General features: G+C 37.1%; 1 protein-coding gene across 1 annotated transcript; it reads right to left on the bottom strand.

The window, feature by feature from the left end:
- Positions 1 to 665: 665 nt before the first annotated feature.
- On the bottom strand, positions 666 to 5930 carry LOC126161049 (myb-like protein Z). Its single transcript, XM_049916955.1, has 2 exons — positions 5899 to 5930; positions 666 to 1173 (listed from the first exon to the last, which is right to left on the bottom strand). The coding sequence occupies exons 1-2, from the start codon at positions 5928 to 5930 to the stop codon at positions 666 to 668; spliced, it is 540 nt and encodes a 179-aa protein (XP_049772912.1).
- Positions 5931 to 14820: the final 8890 nt, after the last annotated feature.

Here is a 14820-nt window from a genome sequence, read left to right as displayed (position 1 = left end):
CCTGTCTCCTTGTACCTATACCACAAAAGTTACTACTAAAACATGTTTTACTTTCCAGAATAATTAAGAAAAACTGTGCAGATATAAAACAGATACACCGCAAAAGCAACATTGTAAATTGTCACTCACTAGTAACGTCGTGATATAATCGTGTAGCTGTCACATAAACTAACCACTGTGTCATCTGGTATCTCTCAGAAAGTACTTTAATTCAGAATGTATTTTCAAGTAAACCAAAATGTTGCATTAAAATCTCATTAGCAGTACTGGTAAATGTTCTAAGTATGTGAGCCTTATAGTCGTTACGTAATCGTGCAACTAACAAGGAAGAATGTACAAATAACAACACTGTGTCGTCTGTTCACTATAACAATGCAGTGGTAATTACTGTCTAAGTTCCCTAGGTTCTTGACTTGATAGTTAACTTTAAAACATTGTTGCATGTTAACAGTTTCTCAGTGTGACAAATTGTACTAGTAGCGTGAAGTGAAAAGTTTTATGGCAAAGACAAAGTTAAAAAGCAGATTATCTTTCAATAAACGGTTTTACATGTGAAATGTGGTGCAATCCTTTACTCTTCCTAGTACGCAGAGTTTCAACTTCAACGCAATTATCATGCGGTATTCGTCCGTAAAGAATACTGGAATTTTTCTCAAGGTTAGTGTCTATGTTATTTTTCCCTGAGCCATCCGGCGCACGTGGCAGCCTGCGGTGCGAGTCATTGTCTGTTTCTTTGTTCGCGCGTCGTTATTGGGATTAGGAGACCTAACTTCTACAAATTCACGTTGTTGAAAGTGCTCTGCTCTGTTTGAATCCCGCCAGTTCTGATGGAATTCAGGTCTGTCGTTCTGTTGGTAGTTTACATAGTTTCTTGTTTGTCGGTCATGTGGTGGAGAATTTCTCCTGGAATCGTAACTGTGCGCTGAACTGTTGCGTCTGAAGTTATTCTGTCTCTCTTGATAATAATTGTTTTTGTTCCCATATTGTCTGTTTCTTTGGTAATCTCTGTCATATTCATTACTATGGAAAAGCGATCTTTCTCTGCAACTATTACTGCTCTGCCAACGGTTGTGATACGGGTGGTGTCTGTTTTGGTCACGATTTGTGTTGTGAGAATAGCCTTGTCGTGTCCAGTTATTATTTCTTTCATCGCGGAATTGCGACGGATGTGACCTGTAGTTGTTGTGTTCCTGTTTTCACGTTACGCGATTGTCAGTGTCAATTTCTAGTTCTTGTAACAGTCCCTGAAAAGCTTCAATGTCGTCTTTGCAACGTCCTGCTAAAATAATATGTCGTAAATGTTCAGGCAGTTTGATTAAGCAAATGCGGATGAGTTCTGAGGGGCTGTTTGACAGGTACTGATTCTTTTGCAACATGTCTTCAAAATATTTCACAAGACTGGAAAATTCAGATTGTTCGAAATGTTTCATCATTATGATGCTATGTTTTACTTGGTCTTGTGTAGCTTGAGACCAATATGCCGAGAGGAAGGCATGATAAAAATCTCCTTCACTTTGACAATCGTGAATGACCGATCGCATTCTTACAGCTGGTTCATTCTCCAAGTAGCCACACATAAATTCTAACCTGTGCTCCAATGACCAGTTGGGAGGAAAACAATGAGAGAATTGATGGAGCCACGCTTGTGGATGAATGTCGTTGGCAGAATTCTTAAACGTTTTGAATTTATGTGTAGTAATGAACAGCTTATAGTCAAAATCATCGTGTCGGCAAGTCGCATATTGGTCATTGGTTCGTCGTGTCGGCGGTTCCATCTCAAAATTCGGTGTACCTTGCCAATTTCTTTCATAATTTCCGAAGTGCCCTGAGTTATTATTTTGTGGCTGTTCCGTATTTCTATGTCCCTCTTCCCGTATTGGAGCGCGAGTGGCCTCTGAAATACGTAATTCTTGTATTACCTGTGTCAGCTGATCTTGTACTTCCCGGATTTCTCTTTGGTGTTGCGTATTAATTTGATTCTGATTTTGTTTGAATTTCCTAATTTGTTGGCACTCTTCTGTGTCAGTCATGGCTACAGGTCTTGTGTCATTCAGATCATCATCTACCTTTGCAGATAAGTTAGTGAACTGATCCGAAAGTTCGGCTGCTTTCTCCGATAGTGTACTTATTTCCTCAGTGTGTTTTTCTGAACCAAGTTTCAGAGTCTCCATTTGTGTTGAAATCGTATCTACTGTGTCCTTTAAGTTTTCTTGAGTTTTTGCAAGTTGCGTAACCGAATCGGCAGATGGAACTGAGTCAATTTTAGCTTGCAAGGTGTCGTGATTTTCATGTACAATAGTTTGGAGTTCTTTTATGGCTCCTTCATGATTCTGTAATGCATTTTCATGCCGCGAAAAAATAGGTTGAAAATGCTCACAAATTTGTGTTTTTACATCATTACAGACTTTTTGACATTTCGATTCAATGTTATGTAACTCAGTAGTTAAATCTTCACATGTTTGTTCAAGCTTATGTTCCACTGAGTCTAACTTTTGAAGCTTTTGTTCCATTGTGTCTAACTTTTGAAGATTTTGTTCCATTGTGTCTAACTGTTGCTGTGTTTGTCTCTGATTTTGTTCCATTGTGTCTAACTTTTGAAGATTTTGTCCCATTTGTTTCTGATTTTGTTGAAGCGTTGTGTCTAGCTTTTGTAGCCTTTGTCCCATTTGTTGCATTAACTGTAATAACAATGCACTGGTGTCTGAAACATGTTCCTCAGTGCTTTTCGGCAGTGAATTTGCACCGGCAACATTCACATTTTGAGAAGCGGAAAATGTGTCTTGACTCATTTGAGAAAACGGTGAGAACCCAAAACCTGAGTCTACAGTGTTTGCAATATTGTGTTCTGTCATTCCCGATTCCTGAGGCGAGATGTTGCCGACCGATCAATCGATAATGCTTCCCTGTTTACTACCTGTTTCACTGTCTACACCATTATTTGACGCCCGCTCCATTTCCCTATGCACAGTTACCAAATTACTACTTTGAATATTAGTTAATTCATTACATGGTGGCGTTAACACACTGCTTTCGTCTTCACTGTCATTTCTCAGTTTACTTTGGAGCCTAGTGTTACGTTTTTCAAACGCCATTATTGTCACAATATTTCACACGACAACACAAAAAAACACAATTTGAAGAGCCAAAATAGGGGAACACATTAAAATAGCACTGAAAATATACCAAGGAAATTCTCTCTATAATTACGCGCTAGCAATAAACAAAAGCTACACTAAATACACAAACTACAAGAAAAAATCAGAAGATTCCAGTGAGGTATCCTGGCAGGGTCGCCATATGAAACGTCCCCTTAGAAAAATTTATACAGGACTGTGCTTAACCTGACACACAATATTTTTAGCGCAACGCAATCTGACTTTCAAAAATCCCTACAAAAGAATAGCCCTGACTAACACTAACCCATACCTTTCACAAATCACTTACCTCACCAAAAATCTTCGTTACTCGAACTACTGCTAAACAGCGAGCACCACTACTGCCAGCTAAATAAAAGATTCAAACTACAGAAGGCACTAACTACTGATAGGGATAGTTAGTAAATGAAAGATTTTAATAGAGAACAAGCAATGTATTTACCTTAATAGTCATAATATATATAGCAGTTCATAATATCCAGTATTACAAATTATCAAAACTCCGCCATCTCTCTCCCCATATCCACCACTGCTGGCGGCTCACCTCCAACTGCCCAATGCTACGCGCTGTTCACATCCAGCTGCCGCTGCCCAACACTACAATGGCAGACAACAATGCAAACTAGCCATTGACTGCACACAGCACAGCCAGTGATTTTCGTACAGAGCGCTACGTAACGTTGCCAATAAGAAAACATAAACAGCCTACTTACACTTTATGGATAAACAAAGATTACATTCTAAGATACATGTCACTTTATATAAGTCCTGTATTGCTTCGACGAATAAATAATCATGGGTTGCAAAAGTTAAATTACACTGCACATTGCAGTTCATGTTTAGACAAAATTTCATTTTTTAATGTTTAGTATTTTACACAAGCACCTTCAATATGTTAAACAGCTTTAACACACCTTCTCACCAAGTTGTCCACACCTTCAACAGGTCCAAGTGGCAGTTTGTAAGGAAATGCACTGCTATAAGTTCCCTTGGAGGTGGTTCTCTTCAGTCACAGTACATGAAAAAAGTAGACAAAATATCCTACTTTAGTACACCCACTTTCACTTCTAACTAAGTATAAGGAAAAAATGTTTCACACTAATGGCAAATAATAGTCATTACTTCATAAATAGATACATTAAACAGTTTTCATAACATCACAATAATTAACACTAAAGCTGCCTATATTACGAAAGGTGGGGACTAGTACAATTTAAAATCAAGTGCACCTTACACTAAGTCATAATTCTGTCTCAAACTAGTTAAACTTGAAAGATTTGGGTTTCTTTCCCATTTACAAAATCACTAAAATTCCAAATTCTGATTTGAAATTCACATGATTTATGGACTCATATCTCCTTAATGTCCAAAATATGTGTATTACCTCTAGCAAAAACTCAAGATGTGCATGGCATAGATTTACTGATCAATACATTATGGAAAAAAGTTGTCAGCATAACATAACTTAATTATTACTCAAATAAAAATTAAGGGGATGGATGTCATACCAAATCATTGCCCTACTTCTCCACTCAACTCTGAGTTCTACTCTCATTCAACCAGAAAATTCAATCCTGACAAAATGTTACCAAATTGTTGATGTGTCAGAATATTCACATCACTCTAACACCACAGCTATCAATTAGGCAGCAATATTACTTTTCTTTGTTTCAGTAGTGCCACTTTAAGCTCATAATTCCTCAGATCACAAACAGAAGTTTTCAGGTAACGTATAGACCTGATAATGCTGCATTATATGACTTCTACCTCACTAAAGCATTGCTGTTTCTGTTAAGCTCTCATTCCCAGCTGCAGTGTCATGAATTGCGCAATATACACAGTACCCAATGCTGCCTAGTTCAATAATTTATCACCACATTTATTCATATACAGTTATCTTTTTCATTACTCAGTCTTGTCCGTCAACTCAATTACTTTACATACATTTCTTACCTCGTTAGCTAGTTGAGTGTATTCTAAAAAAATATCCCTACTACAGAGACAGGCTCCCTAACCATTAAGACCCTAACATTATTCATTATTTTATTATTCCATTAGTGCTTCATTATCTAATTTAAACACCTGCTCTACTTATCCAATGCAAAATTGATTCTAGTGAAAACACTCCACAGTAGCAGATGCTTATGCTAAGGCAAACTTAACTCTCATTACTGATTAGACAAAATTATCACCCAGAAAAACTATTGTTTCACAGCATTCCATCAAATTTCTTGATATTCTAGCCTGAAGGGCGATATACATACAAATCTTGCTAAGTCTTTCCTCACACATTACTCCAGACAACTATGATTAAAGTTGTATTTCATTAATGTTAGATGAGGCTGTACCATGACACTTCTACAGGTAGATACTTATCTCCATATACTCATTGCACTGAACACCAACACTTCTAGTATACCAATATTAATATTAAGACATAGTATTCAGCATGGTTTTTACTGCATATTACCTGTGCTGCTGCACCAAATTATATTAACTTCACACATGAAGCTGATTACTTCAGATTTTACAGTTTTCCGATAATCTGCATCTTCTCCTCCATATATGCTGACACCTGTCATTTTCTGTTTACCTTAATTGTTTGACAAATTCTTTAACCATGATACCAATTTACTTTCATCATATTTCATAAAACCAGAATAAGCACAGTGTCTCATAGATTTTTACCAAATATCACTGCTGTTTTGTTGCCTTTTCTTCCATCCTCTTATGATTACATTACTTATCAGTAGAGTTCAGGATTTTGCATATCATTTTTTATGGTACCTGGTGTTGTATCTTTACGAATTATGTTATTTTGGAGGTGCTAGGCTACTTTAAATTCAAATTTAAAATGCATATATCTGCATATTTTTGGCGTTTGGGCATATTATTGTCATACTTAGAGGAAATGGCGGTAAAGATGCATATTTTTGTAATTTAGAGGTCATATTGAGGTTCATTTTGTTCTCTGTCTACCTAAGAACCTCCCAGAATATTAGGCTAATAAATTTCCAAAATGAGTTAATACAGGATGAGTCATCAGAATAGAAGTCTTTCATGTAAACGTCAGTAGCTTATGGAGGGACATAGTCTTGTTTTTCCACTTAGGTAGTATCTCGGATAAGGATGCTAAAGACATGTGATAGTTCACTGTTGCAAGATGGATTATCAAAGTAGAAACATACTTCAGAATTTGTTGCCCACAGTTAATGTGTGTTCAGGTCGCTCACCTGATCTCTGCAGTGCGCCAACAATGCCCTACTAGTTATTGGTGGCATTTCGGAATATGAATCATTATTGTGTGTGTTTCAGTGCTGTTCACATCGACTCTTTGCTACCTTCTTCAAATTACGAACATGCCCAGCACAAACCAATAATGTATGGAAATGGATTGAGAGCAATTGTGCTTTCACAAGGGATGGAAAAATAATATTCTGTCAACTATGTTGAAAAGAGATAAGTTTAATTTTGTTTTTTCTTTTCCGATAATTTTTCCAAGAAATTAAAACAATTATTAAATTCATTTGTAAATTTGCGTGCATGTTTTCTATGTATGAATGAGAAGGAACAAAGAAACCTTTAGGAATTACCTTCGGCGTTCTTGCAAATTAAAAAAAAATTGTTAAATGTTGTAAGGCGATAAAAGTTCCACTTTTTAGAAACTTATTTGTAGTCTTAATTCACTTTTCTAAGTGACCATTTCGCGGGTACACGCTGTTCTCTTACGTTGTTGTACAATTGTACGTACTTATTGATATTTATTCACTTCTCCAATGCTTTAGGTCAGGGTTGAGAAAAAATTTCAACTGGATCAGCATAAAAAGACATCTCAGCATCAGAACAACATAACCAAGACACGGTTAAAAACTTCACTGCAATCATTGATCTCATTTTCGAAGCATGTGAATGACAAAAAAAAAGTTCAATGAAGATCTTTGTGAGGCTTTAAAAAAAGCAAGCATCCCCTTGAATATTCTGGAGAATGAAGGATTAAGGACCTTCCTGAAAAAATACACAGGGAAAGATATTCCTCACGAGTCAATGCTCAGCAAGCACTATGTGACCCAATGTATGAAAAGGTAATGTTTTCGGTAATTTTTATCAACGTAGGTAAGTGAAAGTCAATGGATATCCATTGATATAATTTGGTATATATACAGGCCAATATAGTAGTTATTCAATTTAAAAAATCGAAAAATAAATTTAAATTATGTTTGAATGTTTATTTTTGTATAATGAACATTGTTACTTGAGCATAAAAAAAAGAAAGAAACATAATTTAAAGTGAGTGAAGTTTTCCAAGAAACGAAAAGACCAATGAAGAAAGGACTTGAGAAGGAGACAGATTGTCTCGAAACGTTCACTGCAAAAAAGGAAGTAAATTTATTTTTAAAGAATATAATTTTTTGTACGAATTAAATGGCTATTATTTTGGTCAATGTATATAAATAAGAAAATAGTGTAAATATAGGTAGGTGCTAAACTGGATATAGTTTGTTTTCGTGTGTATGTGTCCTAATAGTGTCCACTTGTTTATGTGTAGTTTTTAATTTAGTTTCTCTGGTACAGAAATTGGTGAATATTAGGAAAAACATTGGCGATTCTCCAGTCTGTCCATCTGACATCGAAACCACTGATTCTTGCGGTCGGTATATGGTGCATGTCATAGTTGGAAAACTCTCTGCTGACGAGGACACCTCATACCGTGCAAAGAACTAGAACGAATGACACACGCCACGATTGCATGCACAGTGCTGGAACCATTGTGTAAGATTCACCAATAATAAATAGTTTACAATATATTATGGGTAATATAAGAGTGCAGTTTTGCACATTGTATCCTGAGCCAATAATTAGATTTTCACATTATGTCCCGAGCCAGTAATAAAAAAATGTGTAAAATCGTTTGTTTTTCTATCAGGCGTGCTATGGGGAAGTGAAGATCAGAAACATGGGGAGAACAAGGTTTTGGCCATTGTGACAGATAGTGCCGCATATATGCTAGAGGCCGCAGAATGTCTCTGGGTGTTTTACCCTTAAATTACTCATCTAACGTGTGTGGTTCATGGCGTCCATCAAGTCGCTGTAGAGGTCATTGCCAGAGGTCAACATCCTTATAACCTTGGCAAAGAGAGAGAACTTTCAAGACTGCTTATGGTGACTGTCCTCTGCCACCTGAACCGGTCTTGACGAAGTGGGGAATGTGGATTTCAGTTGCAAACTATTATGCAGACAACCACAGAAAAGTTGAAGAGGTATGGATGCATATGTAGTTCTGGATAAATTGCATAAGCAAAGAAAACGAACACAACATAGAATTCCAATACTAAGCTTATTTCTCTGAACATCAGTTTTAAGCTGGAAACTAGATTACTACTTTCTTGTTCCAGGTCCCAAAGGGCTTTGAAGATAGCGAAAAATCAGCCATACCAAAAGCCAAGGACGCCCTGAAGAATTCCAGCGTGTTACACATCCTATCTTTCATCCGAGCACACTTAGGTGGCCCTTCAGACCTAACTGAGAAACTTAAGACTCGTAACATGTAAGTTATGAAGTACTCGTTGATGGACTCAGGACAGAGAGCAAGAGTTGGCAAGGTCTGATCGGTGAGAGACTTAGAAGAAAATAGGATGCAGTTCTTCATAGAAATCCTGGTTGGCCTACGATTTGGAAGATTGCTCAGTTACTAGAAGGAGAGAAACGCTCCAAGAATCTATATGATTTCACATCATCTGATGTTGCTGCTCTTAAATTTTTACCCGTAGTGTCATGTGATGCTGCATGATCATTTTCGAGATTGAAAATGTTATTATCTGACCACAGGAAAAAGTTTCATGTAGAGAATATGGAACAAATTTTGGTAGTTCAAACGTACTCTAATTATTACAATTTACCAAACTTAGTGTGTAAGTACTATGTTATACTTCATTTTATTCATTGAATTATAACAATTATTGAAAATATTTGATGGTTGTTCATTAATTATCCCAAGTAAAATGCATATTTTAAAGAATTTATCTAAGAGAAAATTCATAATTAAAGAATTTTAGCTGCATATTTAAAAGCACATACTGCCAGTAAGAGTATATTTTAACTCCATATTTCGAGGAGTTTTGGCGCACATTTCGTGAGTTTTAAGTGTATATCGATCTAAACACTACTTATCACTCACACAACATAATATATATAGATAACGCTGGAGAAACCTTTTACAAAATATTTCTATACTAAAGTATGTTGCTGTACAAAATCACATGAAAGTGATGATAGAATGTTTCTGATTCACTTATGAACTACAAATAAATTAGGAGAAGAGTTTGTCTCAGAAAATATGAAAAATAAGACAGGCAGCTGGGGTAAGCATTATCGCCACATAACGAATCCAACACACAATGTTGAGCCCCCTACTTGCTATTTGCACAAGAAATTAATCCCAAATATTACGTAAATGCTAGGATTTTCAATCGCCAAGAAACTGCACTTCAACAGCTGTCCTCCCAATTCCACAGTTAATAGTATCTCTCGTTTCGCATTCTTTGATAGCTTACCAGAAGCACCAACAATTTTTATTCCAGAAACATGCATCACTACTATACCCTCTGTGTTCTTAATAGATTCAAAAAACTCTTGTGAAATGCCATTCAAATCACTACCACTGTCCAGAAAACACTAAACATATACACCTTATACACTTTCTGTTATTACTGAGTGCCACACTTCCTTTCTAGTTCCCATGTGATCTTCTTCATACAACAAATCCCCATTAATCTTTCCCCCGGAAAAACTATCCTCCTGCTTAACAAAATGATTATCACAGCATCAGTAAGAGCATGGTGCTCTTACTGATTACCACTCTCAAACTCTAACTCTTCATTAGGCCTAATAGTATCCTCCTTTATCCTTTCTTTACTTAACACATTGCCACCATTATTAATTATAAATTCAAATCCCTCGCCCTCATCACTACTGGACTCATCACTGCTATCAATATTACAGCTACTATCAGAATCAGAACCACTGTCACTTTCACTGTCCTCAAATACTTGGCGAATTAGTTTATCCTTGTTTCCAGTATTAGACCATAAAGCAAAACACCTGAATTCCTTATGATCTCTTATAAAATTTACCATCCATTTTGACTCTTTAGACATCCTGATCAACAGCAACACACTGTTTTGTCACTTCATTATATTATAGTAACTTCCTGCTCTCTTTTTACAGGATAAACATTGCTACATGCACTGTCATTCAACATTTCACTAGAATTAGAATTTACACTGTCTTACTACTGTTGTTGTTGTTGTTGTCGTCTTCAGTCATGAGACTAGTTTGATGCAGCTGTCCATGCTACTCTATCCCGTGCAAGCTGCTTCATCTCCCAGTATGTACTGCAGCCTACATCCTTCTGAATCTGCTTAGTGTATTCATCTCTTGGTCTCCCTCTACGATTTTTACCCTCCTCACTGCCCTTCAATACTAAACTGGTGATCCCTTGATGCCTCAGAACATGTCCTACCAACCGATCCCTTCTTCTGGTCAAGCTGTGCCACAAACTTTTCTTCTCCCCAATCCTATTCAATACTGCCTCATTAGTTACATGATCTACCCATCTAATCTTCAGCATTCTTCTGTAGCACCATATTTCAAAGGCTTCTATTCTCTTCTTGTCCAAACTATTTATTGTCCATGTTTCACTTCCATACATGGCTAAACTCCATACAATCACTTTCAGAAATTACTTCCTGACACTTAAATCTATACTCGATGTTAACAAATTTCTCTTCTTCAGAAACGCTTTCCTTGCCATTGCCAGTCTACATTTTATATCCTCTCTACTTCGACCATCATCAGTTACTTTGCCCCCCCAAATAGCAAAACTCCTTTACTACTTTAACTGTCTGATTTCCTAATCTAATTCCCTCAGCATCACCCTACTTAATTTGACCACATTCCATTATCCTCGTGTTGCTTTTGTTGATGTTCATCTTATATCCTGCTTTCAAGACACTGTCCATTGCGTTCAACTGCTCTTCCAAGTCCTTTGCTGTCTCTGACAGAATTACAATGTCATCGGCGAACCTTGAAGTTTTTATTTCTTCTCCATGGATTTTAATATCTCTCCGAATTTTTCTTTTTTTTCTTTTACTGCTTGCTCAATATACAGATTGAATAACATCGGGGATAGGCTACAACCCTGTCTCACTCTGTCTCAACCACTGCTTTCCTTTCATGTCCCTCGACACTTACAACTGCCATCTGGTTTCTGTACAAATTGTAAATAGCCTCCACTCCCTGCATTTTACTCCTGCCACCTTCAGAATTTGAAAGAGAGTATTTCAGTCAACATTGTCAGATGCTTTCTCTAAGTCTACAAATGCTAGAAATGGAGGTTTGTCTTTTCTTAATCTAGCTTCTAAGATAAGTAGTAGGGTCAGTATTGGCTCACATGTTCCAATATTTCTACAGAATCCAAACTGATCTTCCCCGAGGTCGGCTTCTACCAGTTTTTCAATTCATCTGTAAAGAATTCGCGTTACTATTTTGCAGCTCTGACTTATTAAACTGATAGTTTGGTAATTTTCACATCTGTCAACACCTGCTTTCTTTGGGATTGGAATTATTATATTCTTCTTGAAGTCTGAGGGTATTTCGCCTGTTTCATACATTTTGATCACCAGATGGTAGAGTTTTGTCAGGACTGGCCCTCCTAAGGCTGTCAGTAGTTCTAATGGAATGTTGTCTACTCCCGGAGCTTTGTTTCGACTTAGGTCTTTCAGTGCTCTGTCAAACTCTTCATGCAGTATCGTATCTCCCATTTCATCTTCATCTACAGCCTCTTACATTTCCATAATATTGCCCTCAAGTACATCACGCTTGTATGAACCCTCTATATACTCCTTCCACCTTTCTGCTTTCCCTTTTTTGCTTAGAACTGGGTTTCCATCTGAGCTCTTGATATTCATACAAGTGGTTCTCTTTTCTCCAAAGGTCTCTTAAATTTTCCTGTAGGCGGCATCTATCTTACTCCTAGTGAGATAAGCTCTTCATCCTTACATTTGCCCTCTAGCCATGCCTGCTTAGCCATTTTGCACTTCCTGTCGATCTCATTTTTGAGTTATTTGTGTTCCTTTTTGCCTAATTTATTTACTGCATTTTTATATTTTCTCCTTTCATCAATTAAATTCAATATTTCTTCTGTTACCCAAGGATTTCTACTAGCCCGATTCTTTTTACCTACTTGATCCTCTGCTGCCTTCACTACTTCATCCCTTAGAGCTACCCATTCATCTACTACTGTATTTCTTTCCCCCATTCTTGTCAATTGTTCCCTTATGCTCTCCCTGAAACTCTATACAACTTCTGGTTTAGCCGGTTTATCAAGGTCCCATCTCATTAAATTCCCACCTTTTTGCAGTTTCTTCAGTTTTAATCTACAGGTCATAACCAATAGATTGTGGTCGGAGTCCACATCTGCCCCTGGAAATGTCTTACAATTTAAAACCTGGTTCCTAAATCTCTGTCTTACCATTACATAATCTGTCTGAAACCTTTTAGTATCTCCAGGCTTCTTCCATGTATACAACCTTCTTTTATGATTCTTGAACCAAGTGTTAGCTATGATTAAGTTATGCTCTCTGCAAAATTTTACCAGGCGGATTCCTCTTTCATTTCTTACCCCCAACCATATTCACCTACTACGTTTCCTTCACTTCGTTTCCCTACCATCGAATTCCAGTCACCCATGACTATTAAATTTTCATCTCCCTCCACTATCCGAATAATTTATTTTATCTCATCATTCATTTCATCAATTTCTGCGTCATCTGCAGAGCTAGTTGGCATATAAACTTGTACTGTTGTAGTAGGAGTGAGCTTCGTGTCTATCTTGGCCACAATAAGGCGTTCACTCTGCTGTTTGCAGTAGCTCACCCACATTCCTATTTTTTGTCCATTATTAAACATACTCCTGCATTCCCCCTATTTGATTTTGTATTTATAACCCTGTGTTCACCTAACCAGAAGTCTTGTTCCTCCTCCCACTGAACTTCACTAATTCCCACTATATCTAACTTTAACCTATCCATTTCCCTTTTTAAATTTTCTAACCTACCTGCCCAATTAAGGGGTCTGACATTCTATGCTCTGATCCGTAGAACGCGAATTTTCTTTCTCCTGATAATGACGTCCTCTTGAGTAGTCCCCACCTGGAGATCCAAAACGGGGGACTATTTTACCTCCAGAATATTTTACCCAAGAGGACGCCATCATCATTTAACCATACAGTAAAGCAGCATGCCCTCGGGAAAAATTACAGCTGTAGTTTCCCCTTGCTTTCAGCCGTTCGCAGTACCAGCACAGCAAGGTCGTTTTGGTTAGTGTTACAAGACCAGATCCGTTAATCATCCAGACTGTTGCCCCTGCAACTACTGAAAAGGCTGCTGCCCTCTTCAGGAACCACACGTTTGTCTCTCTTCATCACTACCTGCTCTAGTGTGAGCCAAAACTTGGGCAGTATCTGGTTTAAATTAGTTGATCCAGAAATAATATCATCTCCTCCACTTCTGTTACTTGAATTTCTCCTACCATTTCCGTGCCCATTCTGGTTAACCTCCATCCAACCGTTCCTTCAATTTCTACTATAATTAGTCCTGTTCATCCTATTTACCTGAAATTATCTCCCTGACTGATTAGTGTCGTCATCAAAATTTCTCCTTCGATCTTCCTCTGAGGCTTCACCCTCTCCATTTTATCAACATAATTCAAAAAATCACTAATATTAACCCTAGGGGCAGGTACAAGCAGTTCTCTAACTTTCTGAGGCAAACATAGTTTCTAAGCCCATAATTATTGATTCATCCAAATATTTCAGTTTGTTTATCCAAAGTTGACAGAAACCTTTCACAGTATCCTTCATACAGTCAAATCTCTTTCCTCCCCAAAATTCACTCAAAATTCTCTGCTGCTTCTCTTTGGACCAATATTCATCTAAAAATGCTTTCTCAAAGCTTTGCCATGAAGTACAGCTATCAGCTACCTGAGCTGCCCATCCATAAGCACTCCCTTTCAAAATATCTAACAAATGACATTTTCTCTTTGTCATTCCAAGTTTCAGGCAAATCATTAAATTCTCTAATGAAACCAATGGATGCCCTTCCCCATATGGTTCAAAATTGTTAAATTTCTTACAACTAACAAATGAAGGACTGTTTGGGACACTACATACTCTATGCTTTAGATTTTGTACCTCTTCCATCTTTCTCTCCATTTCAGCCAATTTTGAATCTAATTTTTTAATACTTTAACCAGTTTTTCCTCTACCACTACTGCACACTTGGTTTCTACCTCTGTTTTCAAGTCATTTTTAATTTGATGGACTTGTTTTTCAAGTTTAACCCTATTTTCAGCACAGAATTTCCTGGCTGCATTAACTTCATCTTTACACTGATTTTCAGAAGCCTCCACCCTCCTGCTATAGTCATCACAAGCCTTCTTTCTCTATTCTACGCATTTACTACTCATTAATGTCAATTTCTCATTAGTATTCTGTACTACTTTCTTTATATTTTCATCACACTTTTTCACTACCACGTCAGCCGTCTTATTTAATTCTGAAAGATTAGAGCTGACTGCCTTAATTTCCTTTTTCAATTCATCCTCTATG

Source organism: Schistocerca cancellata, chromosome 2 (assembly GCF_023864275.1).
Source record: "Schistocerca cancellata isolate TAMUIC-IGC-003103 chromosome 2, iqSchCanc2.1, whole genome shotgun sequence".
Lineage (NCBI taxonomy): Eukaryota > Metazoa > Arthropoda > Insecta > Orthoptera > Acrididae > Schistocerca > Schistocerca cancellata.
The sequence above is the reverse complement of the archived record's forward strand: the minus strand, read 5'-3'. Positions and strand labels throughout refer to the sequence as shown.

What these genes read in the sequence shown, in the direction of transcription:
- LOC126161049 (XM_049916955.1), bottom strand. Translation starts at nt 5,930, where the DNA reads ATGATATGCAAAATCCTGAACTCTACTGATAA. An exon ending in ATCCTGAACTCTACTGATAA is followed by an intron (nt 1,174 to 5,898) that starts GTAATGTAATCA and finishes CAACAACTACAG; the next exon opens with GTCACATCCGTCGCAATTCC.